This window comes from Anopheles moucheti, chromosome 3 (genome assembly GCF_943734755.1).
Source record: "Anopheles moucheti chromosome 3, idAnoMoucSN_F20_07, whole genome shotgun sequence".
NCBI classification, from domain to species: domain Eukaryota; kingdom Metazoa; phylum Arthropoda; class Insecta; order Diptera; family Culicidae; genus Anopheles; species Anopheles moucheti.
This window is the reverse complement of record NC_069141.1, coordinates 52,247,300-52,262,014: the sequence shown is the minus strand read 5'-3', so window position 1 is coordinate 52,262,014 and position 14,715 is coordinate 52,247,300. Positions and strand designations below refer to the sequence as shown.

Genomic DNA, 14,715 nt, shown 5'->3' with positions numbered 1-14,715 from the left:
ATGATTCACTATATTACTGTCGTGTCATTTTTCTGTACCATTGCAATCTCACCAAATGAATACTTTCAAATCATCCAGTAGAAGATGTTAGCAAACAGAAGAACCTTAAATAAATGTCATATTGTTTAATATATCTCAGGTTACATCACGCAATCAACGAAACAACACAGACGATGATGCACAAAAAAGTACTTCAAAAATATCTGATATATCACACGAAATGATTATTAGGTATAAGCACACCACAAATGCGTTCAATGCCGTATGAAATCATCCAAAACTAGAAGTGTATTACGTTTTATTTACTTAGGTTATTAAGTGATATGGTTAACCTTTCGCTGCATGTTAATTAAGAGCAATGTAAAATAATTCTCCTTTTGTACAAAACTATGCATTAGCCCTATTTTAAGAATAACATTTTTAATTCTTCTTCTTATTCAATACTATTTAGCACCTCTGAAAATCCAAACTGTCAATGTTGACCCTGACCTATTTTCCCTTCTACAATCGGTTGCTAACACTTAAGCAACAAAACTCATCCACAAAACATAACATAACTTAAAACATATTTTTTTACTTTTTATCAAAACACTTGCTGCTATCGCAAAATATATTTTTTTAAATTTTCTCTTGGATCATAATTTTTTGGAGTTAGATATACGGCCTGGCCGTTCTTCCGTTAAATAAAAAAAAAAATTTTTTTGGAATTATTCACAGCCACTTTTCTACTCCAAACTGAACATAAATCGGTATGTTGAGCCATGATACTTGCTGGTTAAATGAAGGCCTAATAAGTGTACTACTTTACAACAGTTCCATAAGTGTGGTAAAAGAGTCATCTCTGTTCGACTTTTTCATTCATCGCCTCTTTACTCGATCCAATAACTCGCTACTCTAATTCACGCGGATGTCTAGGTCGAAGTGCATCGCACAACACATATCGTGTAATTTTCAATCTCCCTTTCATCCAAAGATTAACCTCAACAACCCGCAATGCGGAACGCATTACACTGCCGCATCTAACGCCAATGCACCTCCGAAACTCCGCGTCTCATTCATCGGCTACACCTCATTTGGAACTCGCGAGAAACAATAGCTCCCAGGGCTGTGTAATGAGCAAACCATAACACACATGCAAAAATGTACTTCTTGTTCGACTGCATCAGAAAGCAAAAGGTTGAAAGCTGCTGCAATTGATATTCATCCGATGATGCAACTTCCATCACTCTCTCGGTAGCCATCCGAACAGTAGTGTAAGGAAGGAAATACAACAGAGAGCGACGGCGAGCGAGCGAAGAAAGTGCAATCCCGAAAGTGGGTCCATCGTGCGGCCCACACGTTCCACGTGTGGCCGAGAAATCATTAGATAGGCAAGGTGCATAACGCTCGAGCTTTACTGCATTGTTGGTCCAACATTCCCAGTGGCTTGATTTTGCTCTTCACTTCTTCACCTCGGTGATCTTCCTAACTTTGTTGTGATGTTTGATCTCTCCATTCTCCACGCTCTATCCTCCTTCTTAAATAAAGACATGATTTGTGGGACATCGATCAACTGGTTCCTGATCAAGCGATTGAGGGAACCGACGATCTGCACCCGTTGAGGGAAAGAGTTAGAGATAGCTAGCGTTGGTAAGGAAATTCACACACAGCGCAGGATTTATTACTCTTCTCATTTACATAACGTTCCGTATGCGTAGAGGTGTGAGAAAATAGGAAGTAAGCAGTAGCCGGTTCGTGCCGCACATACTTATCGTACCGCAATGCTGACGGGTAGTTTGAACTAAAACAGGAGCATGAACTACCATGAAAGCTTGCATAAATTCTTCGTGGATATGCTGATAGTTCAGTTATTTTTTCTAATAGCTTTTTCATCGTATTTTTTTAATTATAATAAATTACTGTATTAAATTGTAGACAATTACTTCAATAGAGCCATGTTGGCAACTGCATGTTGTTGTTTGTTATTTTTATAGCGACTTTGAGCTGGGCAGTTTCTAAACGCAGATGCAGACAGTATGTATAGTGTCCAAGTAAGAGTAAGTGTAATTCGAAAATAATATGAGAAAATTGAAGTTTTGTTCTTCTGTTATGTTCTTTTCTATATTCCACTATAGTTCGAAATGGCAGTTCCAAATTGCGTTCCGAACTGCTTCGATGTTCCAGCTTCTATTTTCACCAACCGATTTAGTAACCCGATGAGAACAGTGAACGGCTTAGACACTATCTCTTACCGCTTTCCGAGGAAATGTATGGCATGTTTTTAAAAATAAATGTACCGGCGCATGAGACTCACAGTTTCACTTTGAATTAACAGTTTGAACTCTAAACTAGCACGACTCTGCTGTTATAAGTCCATCTACCAACAACAAAAGCGTATCAAATTCGAGTTTTGTCTAGCTGAGACACTCTATAATAGTAAACATCTTTTTCTTCATTAGTTTTTTCTTCATCTTTATACAAAAATTTTTACACACTACTCGCGATTCGAATGGTCTTTGGTCTTGAAAGATATAAGATATGATCGTACATTAGGCAAGCAATGAAGATTGCAGGACAGATACATACAATATAATTAAGAGTTCTTTTGAATTTAATGAATAACTTTTTCCAAGATCATATTGTCAACACAAACATAAAAAAAAACTTTTCTTCGGTCTGCTTAATTGATAATGAAAAATGCCAAAGCGAGGAAGTATTTTAGTTTATCTATTTTAACTGTCCGCTTAATTTCACAACATCATTATGTGATGGAACTTATCGTGCCATACTGGTTCAGCCCTGGTTCGGACGGACGACCATCGTATAAAATTGTCCATGTTATTTTGCATAGAGCTGTAATTTGGTTTTATTTTGAAATGAGTATTAAAAGGCGTGTCAACACGACATATTAGTCATACTAATGTCCATTAAACAACCAGATGGCGCTAGTACATACAGTTGTGAATGCGTTGAGTAAATATATTTGTGATGTCATACAAATTTTAAACACACTCATTGCAGCTTTAACTATGAAGTGACTGCGGCGTTAGATCTGTTCTTACGAACTAGAAAAACAGAACTGAACTAAAATAAGTTAAGACCCTGAGTTGGCATCCGAAGAGATTAGGGATAATAAGGATTGCGATATGAACGATATCGCGATTCGCTATCTCACGTCGTGCAAAAGTCTGCGTAGACAGATCTTATCAATAAAGCGATCAACGTAATAAAATAGTAGTAATCACTACAGCTGTTTATAACAGTAAAACAGTGTTCTCTGGTTAAAAAAAATATAAAAAAATATAAAAATATAAAATATAAAAATATGAAATATAATAATATAAAATATATAAAATATATAAAATATATGCTGTCTACCAGAAACATCACTACCTAAATTCGCCGTGTGTAATATAACAGAGCTTCAAATGTATATATCTTAGCGAGGTTCATAAATGTTCACAGAAGATAAATTTTGTTACTAATCCCATGGCACATGCAAGACGTTGCAGGAGAAAGTACGAGATCTCCACATACCAATCATATGATAGTTGGTGTGTCTCCAGAAATATTTGTTTTTATAAATCTCAAAATAACGATAGGAAGTTTTTAATTATTATAGTTTTTTTAAATAGACTAAAAATAATTTCCAACGAGATACTCGTTTCAAAATAAATTGTATCATAAAGAGGAAAAAACGATAAACATAATTTTACAAATTCTACATAAACTTCCTTATTAGATGGTGATTTCTATCAAGTTTTTGGAGAGACTAGAAAAAATCAATTAAAATAAGTTATATGACATTTATTTTTATTTTTCAAATGGAGGTAAAGACCGAATCTGGCGTGTGCGCAGTAAGATAACATTGAGTCATCACATCAACTCAACTGTTTATGTTGTGTGTTCCTCAAATCGTAATTTGAATAATAGACAATACCTCCATACCGGTTAAAATTCAAAATAGGAATATGAAAATTAAAAGATTTCGTACATTACTTATAATAAATCTGGTTATTGCATCAGTAGTACATCTCCTTCTCTAGAAAGTGTTTAAATTGCATTGTTTGTGTTGTAAACGGTTAGTTATGATTAATATACTCCTTATGCATATTGTACATGTATTGTAGCGATAAATTTCGAACAGCTTCAGATGCTTGCACCCCGTGCAAGAGTGACTCAACCCGCACAAGATCACATTTGCTCAGCTGATCTTGTGTGTGGCAAAAACTTCTTCAACCATGTGTTTGATAAACTGCTGCTGTTATCAATACTGTCTACCGAGACGGGCAAGTGCGTTAGTTCTGTTTGCAGATTCGCCGACGAAAGACGTCTTTGCGATGTGAAAAAGAGTTTGGATTTCGTACAAGTTGTGTGAAAAGATCGTTGTGTAGAGTTCATTGATAACAAATCTATTTTATATGCTGTTTAGTTTTAATAACGCACAAAAATTTCCAAATTCTTCAAAAAAATGATCTCAATGGTGATCTTAACGTGTGTCTGGACTGTGCAGGGGTTCAATTTATCACCCACCGCCAATTATGTGTTCAATCATCCAGTTCTTAAAACGTTTATAACGCCGATACGAAGTTCTCATTTTGGATTCTCTGTCAACCTGCGAACGAGCGGGTACGTTGGTTATTCATCTCTACAATTACAGTGCCTATGAGTAGCATTGTCTTCCCGGAAACGGAACAGCGTGCGTGATAAAAAAAACTGTTTGTATAGTTAAACCGGTCGTTGCGCCTTTCACTGCGAGACGCAACGATAAATGCTCTGCCTCCTTGATAGTTCTTGCTTTGAAGCTTCGCACAAGATGAGTAACTATCTGTCGAACAATGAGCAGATGTCTATTTCAGTCCAGCAAGCATCAGAACTAACGATAAAAAAATTCATCATTAGGATCACGTGGTAGTTGCATCGAAAATTTCTAAAGTGAATTTTTAGTTTCTTGTTGTAATACAAAATTGAGTGAAGTTGTTCGAAAATGATGTTTGCCCAAAGAATGTAGTTTCAGACAGGTACCAGCGGTGTTAAGGTTTTCCCTCGATATTTCAATTAATGGTGTGGAACTTCTTCCTAAACCAAATAGAATGTATATTAGTAGTTAACGAACTGATTGAAGCTTATAATCCCCTTTCAGCGTAATAGTCGGAGCACCACGAGCACAGTCAGATTTCGAATATCAGAGAAATATTAACGAAACGGGAGCTATTTACAAATGTAGCTTCGCGAACGCTTCAACCTGTGTCCCGTTTCGCCTTGATCGACAGGGTGACACTAATTATGAGGACTACTATACGAACCATGCCGAGATTCGATCGGAGAAGAAAGAACACCAAATGCTGGGAGCAACCGTGGACGGACTCGGTTCCGATGGCGCTTGGTTTGTCGCGTGTGCTCCACAGCTTAAAGGCAACGTCGAGATAGCGTATCTTTTGCACGGGATTTGCTATCTCACCGAGGGTATCGTCCGCACCGATGAACCAAACAATTTGTACAAAATAAAGCCACTTCGTGTTAAAGGTAAGAACCACAATTTGCTGCTAAACTGCCACAGTGCACGTTACTTTCAATACCGTTTTTAAATTAAGCACAACAGCGGAAGTATGGAAAGTACAACTATATGTACGCTGAACAAGGCTTCAGTTTGCATGTAACAGACGACGGGGATGAGATACTTATCGGAGCACCCGGTGTTATGGATTGGAGAGGCACTGTTCTTCGCTACCGCCAACGGTCGACAAGAACTAACAACGAACCGGTGTCTAGTAGCAATGTGTACCTAGAATTCAACAGGAGACGTCGTTTAGCTCATGAATGCGTTGTGCCGAATCCGATGTACGCAAACGTCCCGCAAAACTCCTACTTCGGGTACGCGGTCAGCTCGGGCCGATTTCTCGGAACTCAAAAAGTCTTATATGTGGCAAGTGCTCCACAGGCCCGTCAACAAAATGGAGAAGTGATCATTTTCGACTATGTCGACAATCGCACCATCTTCGAGACGGTGATCGTTCGGTATCGAACATTCACCGGGCAACAATTTGGCGAGTACTTCGGCTACTCTCTGTTGACGGAGGACTTTAACAGTGACGGGTTTCCGGATCTGGCTATCGGTGCTCCGATGCACAGTCGCGCGAAGGATCACGATAATGGTGCCGTGTACGTACTGCTCAATCTGGGCGAAATGAACTTCGATGAGCCGACCAAACTGATGAGTTCGTATGAGCTGGGCGGAAGGTTCGGAACGAGTTTGGGCAAAATTGGGGATCTCAACAGAGATGGATATGGCGGTAAGGGATTTCATTCGCTTCAAGGCTCATTCAAGGCCATCAATAACCCACACTTCCCTTAATGCTTTCCAGACATTGCGATCGGTGCACCATTTGAGGAGGATGGAGCCGTTTACATTTTTCTTGGTTCTGCAAATGGAATTCAGACGCGCCCAAGCCAAAGATTGGTTCCATCCCCAACACAAGTGCCAGCGCCATCGAGACACCCACTCATGTTTGGTCACGCACTTTCTCGCGGTGTCGACATCGACGGTAATAATTTCACGGATCTGGCCGTTGGAGCTCCGAATGGAGAGACCGTGTACGTATTCCGCTCTTATCCAATTGTTCGGGTCGAAGCAAGAATTAATTCCACAAAGCGAGAACTGCTCGCTGAAGGTGGAGTCTTTCAAATAGCTATCTGCTGGTCCACGGACTACCCTGCAGGTGTACCATTCCCCGTTGCGCTGCAGTACACGCTGGACGTTGATATCCAGATGGGACGAGCTTCGGTCAGTAATCGAAATAATCCTGGCGAACATCATAAAAGGGTAACAATAGGAAGAGACCCTTTATGTTTGGAGTATAACATCGTGGTAAACGCATCACCAACCACACTCTACAAACCCATCGCAATCGAGGTCGAGTTCGGTATAGCCCCATCTGCGACGCCTCCAAAGAATGGCAACCATTTCTGTGAGCACTGTGCGATTCTTGATCCGCAGGATTTTAATCGCGTCCAGGAGCACATCCCGTTCAAAACCGGCTGCAGGAAGGAAATATGTGTCACGGATTTGAAAATTACACACATCCGTTGGGTTGATATAGTTTCACCGTACGTAGTGGGTAGTGCAAAAACAGCGACCCTGGAAGTGGACATTGAAAATGCGGGTGAAAATGCATATCTTCCACAACTGAACGTTACCACGTCCTCATTGCTTCGACTAAGCAACCCTTCAACAGAATGCCAGCAGTCTCCGATCGGACGAGATCTGATCAGCGTATTGTGCAGTTTAAATGGTGGTCTACCGCTGAAAACCTTGGCGCGGATTAAATACTCACTCACGTTTGATGTAACACAACTGCAGGCTGCTGTTGGATATGTGAACATACATTTTGAAGCATTAACCACCAGCAAAGAACAATGGCCTCGTGATAACAACATGGAGGAGAGATTAACTTTGCTAGAGTTTAGCCACGTAGACATCGTAAGGTAAGAGGACCTGATAGTCTCTTTTGGTTCTATCATTAATCCTACCGCTATTTTACCATTTACAGTAAAACTTTACCACGAGAAGCAAGTCTAGGTCAACAATCGGGCATGATGAATGTAACTCAACTTATAAAATTGCACAATAACGGACCAAGTGCATTGAACGGTGCCTTGTTGCTGGTAGACATACCGCTTAGCTACACGCCATCCCATCTTGGTGGAAAGAAAAGCTGTCAAATTGTAAGACTTGCTGATGTAAGCGTAAAAAGCAGCTATAACGATACACCGTTGGAAGTTGACTGGATTCAGCCGAACTCTGGGAAGGAATTACTGAAACAAACGTTTGGTTTTTACGTGAAAAAACAGTCAGAGCCATTAGTGCCAAAGCGAGAAATCGATGAATTTGATGGTCCAAGCAACATGGAAAAATCCACGAATTCAAACCCAGAGTATAGCATGTCATCTGATTTCCCACATGAAGAGTATCCATTTGGGCACAATTTGGCCGAGGACGGTGCGCGCCAGAAACGATCCAACCTTTGGCTGCAACCTGTACGGCAAAGTTTGGGCGCTGCTCAGCTGGACGATTTGCCACCACTACGGACCGTTTATTTTAACTGCGCACAGAACCTTTCTATCGTCGAGTGCCTGCAGGTTCAAATGTGGCTGCCTCGCTTTCCTGCAGCCAACAAACCCATCTTTCTGGAGTTGCAGTACAGGCTGAACCTGAACGCAATCGAGGCATGTCTGCAGGACAAGGAAGACATTTTCGTGGTGCAGATACTAAGTGACTTGCAAAAGCCGTCGGACATGGAGAAGGATACGTTCCGGATTGCACGGAACAATCCGTACACGGTCGTGTATCGGGATGCAAGCGTTAGTACACCGATCTGGATCTATGTGTCGTCGTCGTTCGGGGGTCTGATATTGTTAGCCGCCATAGCCTATTTTTTTTTTTTTTTATAAACAGCAGGGTTTTATTTTATTAAGTGTTTTACAATTTAAATAAACCCTTACCCTTCCCCCTGGCCATTGACCCGCGAGGGTTCTAGGTTGGCCAAGGGGTTAATGCTGCCTTGCAGCAAACGCATTAATGCCTAGGGCATCCTCTTTTTTCCCCCTCTCTCTTTCTCTATTTACGCCTAGCACTGAACTAGTGCTCCCTTTTTTTTTTTTTGCCCCGTTGGGCCATCACGAATTGTTCACTATGTTTTTTTCCTTTTATCATCATCAACGAGAAGATGTTTCCGCCTCCATTGCGGCAGAAGCTTCCGCTGCAGTGAGACCTCCAGGTTGCTCTTCAGCGAATAGCTGCCGAAGGTTTACTTCCACCTGGCGACGATCTTGGAAGCGCCGAACTCGTTCCCTTATGACTGCCCGGTTGGCCGCTGTTGTTGGCGAGGAAGGTGGTGAAGAGGGCCGCGAATCCCTCCTTTCCTCTCTGCGACGCACCGTCTGTGCCCTTCTGGCCGCGTTGCGCCTCTCGTTGCGGGCAGTCGCAACAGCGTCGCGATCGGCTAAGGCTTCAGCTGCAGCTCTCTCGCCTTCAGCAGCAAGCGCTGTCCGCTCAAGATCCCACTCACGCTGCAGCGTGGTTGTGATGCGCTGGGCTGCTTCGCACACCCTGCTCCAGTTCTGTGATGACTGGAGCATGTAATTGACGATGGTGTCAGGCGTCGGCAGCCGTTGATGATCGTCAAGCAGCGCTTGTCTTGCCTCCGAAAAACGTGGACATTCAAAGAATGCGTGCTCCACGTTTTCCGGCACTCCCGGGCACCGCCGACATTCCGGGGACTGCGTAAACCCCATCCTGCACAGGTAGTCACGAAAGAAACCGTGACCAGACAGTACCTGTGACAGGTGGAAGGTCACGTCACCGTGCTTGCGTGTATGCCAGGCGCGCACATCGGGCAAGACACGGTGTGACCACCGTACGAACCGGCTCGCATCCATTTGAGCAGCATCCTCATCCCACGTTGCTTGCCACTCATTTATGGTCCGTTCACGTTCTTGGCGCCGAATCTCAGTACAGGCCTCGGTGCGATCGGCAGCATGGAGTCGCTCAAAAATCCGAGCGTCCTCTCGCACCGCCCGGCAGATTGGGACAAGACCAGCCAACAGCACTGCCGTCTCGTACCGCACTGTCCGGAACGTTCTGGCGACCCTTTTGGCCGTCGTCCGCTGTACTCGCCGCAGAAGCCTGCGACACTCCTGCCTATCCAGTGCCTCGTGCCATACTGGCGCTGCATACCTCATTACCGAGTCCGCAACTGCCGCGAGCAATCGCGACTTGCTGGTACCTGGACCTCGATGATTTGGCATGAGGCGGGTGACAGCATTGGCCACCTTAATCGCCTTCTCCGTCGCGTGCCGAACGTGTGGCAACCACGACAGATGGTCCTGCAACTGCACACCAAGATACCGAATAGACCGGGACGACCGAACAACCACGCCACCGATGTTGATGGACACCACCGGAGGGTGCCTCAAGCTAGAGATGAGCACCGTCTCTGTCTTGGCGGGTGCGAGCTCCAGATAGTGTCTCGCCATCCACTCGCCGATTGCCCTGGTTGCTTCCTCTGCAGTTGTTGCTGCGGCTGCCGGTGTTGTCGCTGGTACCAATATCAGCAAATCATCTGCGTATCCGATGGTCTGCACGCCTTCGGGAAGCTGCACTCCAAAAACCCCATCGTACATCGCGTTCCACAGGGTCGGGCCCAAGATAGACCCCTGTGGAACTCCAGCAGTGACCCGACGCTCAACAGGGCCCTGGCTCGTCTCGTAAACGAGACAGCGGTCACTGAAATAGCTGCCCAAGATGGTAAGCAGCGATGGCGGCACTCCCTTATCTAGCAGAGCTCCGGCAATGGACTGCCAACTGGCCGTGTTAAAGGCGTTGCGTACATCTAAAGCTACGGCCAATAGGCAGCGCTTGTCCCGCTGGTTTGTGCGGTTGTAGGACATAGCTGTACGTCCTGCCTCGATGACCTGTTGAATGGCGTTGATCGTCGATCGTCCTCGACGGAACCCGTACTGATGGTCGGAGAGACGCGGTTCATCAGGATCTTCCAGGTGCTCATTCAGCCTGTTGAGAATGAGCCTCTCCAGAATCTTGCCTAATGCATCGAGCATGCACAATGGTCTATAGGAGGAGCTCTCCCCCGGAGGTTTCCCTGGTTTGGGAATAAGCACAAGGCGCTGTCTCTTCCAATGTGGCGGGAACGTGCCACTGTCAAGACAGTCCTGATACACACGCCGAAATACCTCCGGGTACGCCCGAACAGCTACTTTGATGGCCGCATTCGGAATTCCGTCGAGTCCTGGCGCCTTATTGGTTGACATCGAACCAACGATGTCAAGCAACTCCTCCGTTGTCACTGCTCGCATGGAGCTCTGTTCAACAGTATTGGGTTCTGGCCAGGCGACCGGTTGGTGTTCTGGGAACAAATCCCCCACGAACCTGTCCATTTCCGCTCTATCGGTCTCCGGTGGGACACGAGCGCCATGCAGCTGAGCCATGACGACTCTATAACCAACCCCGAATGCATTGTCCACTGCCGTGTCGATCAAGTCGTCGAACATCTGTCGTTTGCAGGTCTTAATCGCCAACTCGAGCGCCCGTCTTGCCGTGCGGTGCTCAGCTGCGGCAAAACTACGTTCCTGCAGATCGGTGGTCTGCAACACACGGCCATAGGCCGCATTGCATGCATCTCGTAAGTGGTCGAGCTCGGGAGTCCACCAAAACAGGTTTCGGCTCGGTTTCTGGTAGGCAGTTGGCACTCGTTGCATGATTTCGGCGCACGCATCGGTCATCGCGTCTGCCATACCAGTAGCTGTTGTTCCCCTCTCGTCGAAACGCGCGGCCCGCAGCGCTAGGAGAAAGGCCGCCGGGTTAAACTGCGAAGTCTTAAAGCGTCTGCCAGCGTGTAAGACACGCCTCTGGTCAGACGCTTCATTTTGTCTCGGCGGTCTTTGCAGTTGCTGTCGTCGTCTCCGATGTTGTTGCGTACTCCTTTGTTGATGTGGAGAGTCCGGTTGCCTTACCTCGAATAAAATTAACCGATGATCCGATGCAATATATCGGCTGGTCACTTTCCACGTGCTCGGATCTGCAATGGTGTTACTGGCGAATGTCACATCTACAATGCTTGGACCGGCTATCCCGTTTCCTGTAAAGGTAGGGGTGCTTCCTCGGTTCAGCAGCTGTAAGCCTCGGGCTTGCATGGCATCTAATAATTCTTCGCCACGAGTGTTGTTCCTCGCGCTGCCCCACTCTACATGCCAGGCATTAAAGTCACCGGCAACGATGACCTTAGAGTGGGACATGGCCTCCAATTCCACAGCCTCCAAGAAGCGCTCATATTCAGCAGCAATCAGACGTGGTGGAGCGTAGCAGCTGATGTAAACAGTGCCCGCAACTTGGGCCGCTACCAAACCAGGTTCCTGACTGCTCCACACCCTCTGGATAGGGTGCCTTCCGGTGGCTACCACAGCTACGCTCCTAGACTGGTCGAACGCCCATCTCCCATTGTTGGCAGGTGGCCCGTAGACTTCCGACAGCAGCAGCACGTCGGCGCCAAGTTCCCTCGCTGCTTGAAGTGCAAGGTCTTGAGCCATCCTGCCATGTCCAATGTTGGCCTGCAACACTCTTACACCGAACATCGGACTGATGTTCGGGCACAATCTCTGTGGCCGATGTAATGCGGTCCACCACAAATTCCACACTTCTGTTCCTCGGTGCAAGTGGCAGCGGGATGACCCTTACCTCCGCAGCGAATGCACCAATCTCGTCGATCCGCCTGCGCCCGGCAGTTGCGTGCCACATGGCCGAACTCCAGACACCGGTAGCAGCGCTGTCGCTCCAACGGATTGTCTTTCACTTCTTGAATGAGGCAAGCGCATCCATGAACAAACAGGCGTTTGCCAACTAGCTCAGCGACCTTCGTGAGAGGCAAACGAATTCGCGCTCGCTTTGTACCGTTGAAGATGGTCCAAAGATGGAATGCTGTAGCACCCGCCTTCGCTCCGAGTTTGCTCTCGATGGCAGTGAGCACGTCTTCTTTCTCCGCCATGGGGTCGAGGTGACTAAGGTAGACCTCCCCCATCTCAGTTATGATGCGCGCCTTCCCGTCCTCCCCGACGATGTCCTGCACGACATTGAGAACGTCCTCGCTATTGGCAGATTTGGACAACGGCAACCGAAGATAGGAGAGCTGCGTTCGGGTCCCCATTTGCACATGCTGTGCAACTTCCGTCCCTTCTAGACCCTTGCGCACCTTGCAGTAAACATCCATCCATGTTTTACCATTGGCCGGTGCCACCTCAATCATGTCCGCCTTCACCTTACGACGCGGTACGGCAAGTTGTTTCTGCCGTTGCTGTTGTGAGCGCTGATGTTGCTGCTGGGAGAGTTGCTGCTTCGAGCACTGCTGCGGCTGCGAGCGCTGCTGTTGTTGTTGCTGCTGCTGTGCAGGGCGTCGCTTTACCACGGTCGACCAACCGTCTGTAAGTGGAGCAGGTATGCTGATCAGGCCTGGTATTGAGAGCGAAGGCATTTGCTTTTGCAGCAGATGCTGGGACTGCTGTTGCAGTGGTTGTTGCTGAAGCTGCTGCTGTCCACGCTGCTGCTGCTGATACTGCTGCTGTCCACGTTGCTGCTGCTTTTGTGACTGCTGCCGTAGGTTTTGCTGCTGCTGCTGTTGTTGGTGTAGCTGTTTCAGTGCTCGACGCTCCTTTTCTCGTCGGCCAGCACGATGTCGACGTCGGCGCACGGTGGGAGCAGATGTAGGTTGTTGCTGCGACGCAGCCTGCGCCTGGAGGTTGGTCACCACTTGTGTGCCTTGGCGGTATAGCTCCAGCTCCTTACGAGTGTTACTGAGCTCTTTCACCAGGGAGCACACCTGAGCTGTGAGGCGAGCCAACTCCACTTGCATCTCCGCCTGCAGTTTGTCCCGAATTTGCAGCTGCTGACGGAGCACTGCTGCTGATGTATAATCGCTCGGCTGGTTGTTGTTGCTCTCGGCCGATGGTTGCGAGTTAATCTCCTTCATTCGCGTTGACGGCACATCGAGCTCCATGTGAGCAATTCCGGGAACCTCGACAACCGTGTTGTCCATGTCATCGTCACCTTCATCGCTGGAGGAAATGAGTTTGAGACTCTCCTCAGCGTTAGCCACGGAGCACTGTGATATCGCTCGGACTGTTGGTGGTGGTGGGGGCGTGTCTTCCATGCGTGCCGCAGAGGAAGCTCTAGGCAACGAACGTGTCCTTGACCTTAACACTCTCGTACAAGGGCGGGTATCATCACCCAGCCCTGACTGCATGATGCATTTAAACACCAAGCAGGTGTGTGTTGTAGGGAGTGTTGTTCAGGACGTTGGTGTAAAAAATTCGAGTACTATCGAGCAGCTTTTGAGTACTCTACTGGGCTGCTAGCGACTTGATCAAATTTCTCAAAGACACTCCCAAAATATCCCGGAATTTCTGAATGTTCGAGCACTTTTCGAGCACTAACGACCGTTACCGAAATTTTTGAAAATTTTGCCAGCTGGGTATCTGGTGTTGTTGTTATTGTCTGAACACCGCTTATGGAAAAGTTTTCACTATTTTGAGCTCAGTTTTTAACCGTTTTCTATCAAGTTTTAACTTATTTTGTGTATTTCGCTCCCAGTTAAGCGAATAAGCACTTCACAAATTATTTTGGACAACTTTTGCACATTTTTTTCCCGAATTAACACGGAGCGTCGTTTGTTTGCAGCACCTCCAAAAGTCCCACCATGAGGCTCCCGCCATAGCCTATGCAATGCACCGGATGGGATTCTTCGAGCGTCACATGAAGCGCGAGATGCAACAAATCAATTGCGAGGTGAGGGCACAATACTGTAACATAACTTTATACCTTTTGATGTGGTAAATTAAAATTGCTTTTTTTTCTTTTTGCATAGAGCGATATTTCAGACAGTACAGCTGCTAAGGATGGTGAAGATCTAGAGGTTTCTGAAATATAACGTTAATTTAAAATTAAATACTTATTGACACGTCAGAACTTGACTCATTACATTGAATACGGTTTTGTTTTATTCAACGTCGTTTAACTGTTGATAAAAAAGATATTTAAAGTTCTAGCAAAATCACAATTCGGTAGAACATAGCATAGGACTTACAGTTGGTGACATCATAATGTCTGCATGATGAATCACTATCAATGTACTTTCCATTCTGAAATATGTCTGATGTCTCATCCAAATTACT

General features: G+C 45.9%; 1 protein-coding gene across 1 annotated transcript; it reads left to right on the top strand.

The window, feature by feature from the left end:
- Nucleotides 1–4,450: 4,450 nt before the first annotated feature.
- LOC128304232 (integrin alpha-PS3-like) lies at nucleotides 4,451–14,525 on the top strand. The gene is made up of 7 exons (XM_053041392.1): nucleotides 4,451–4,608; nucleotides 5,123–5,505; nucleotides 5,574–6,272; nucleotides 6,345–7,464; nucleotides 7,530–8,397; nucleotides 14,246–14,329; nucleotides 14,409–14,525. Exons 1-7 carry the CDS (start codon nucleotides 4,451–4,453, stop codon nucleotides 14,469–14,471), a joined length of 3,375 nt encoding a protein of 1,124 aa, XP_052897352.1. The 3' UTR covers nucleotides 14,472–14,525.
- Nucleotides 14,526–14,715: the final 190 nt, after the last annotated feature.

Bases quoted from the DNA above. Each gene is read 5' to 3' on its own strand.
- LOC128304232 (XM_053041392.1), top strand. From the start codon at position 4,451: ATGATCTCAATGGTGATCTTAACGTGTGTCTGGACTGTGCAGGGGTTC. The intron at 7,465-7,529 runs GTAAGAGGACCT...TACCATTTACAG, and splicing joins AGCCACGTAGACATCGTAAG to TAAAACTTTACCACGAGAAG. The intron at 8,398-14,245 runs GCCGCCATAGCC...TCCCACCATGAG, and splicing joins TCGGGGGTCTGATATTGTTA to GCTCCCGCCATAGCCTATGC.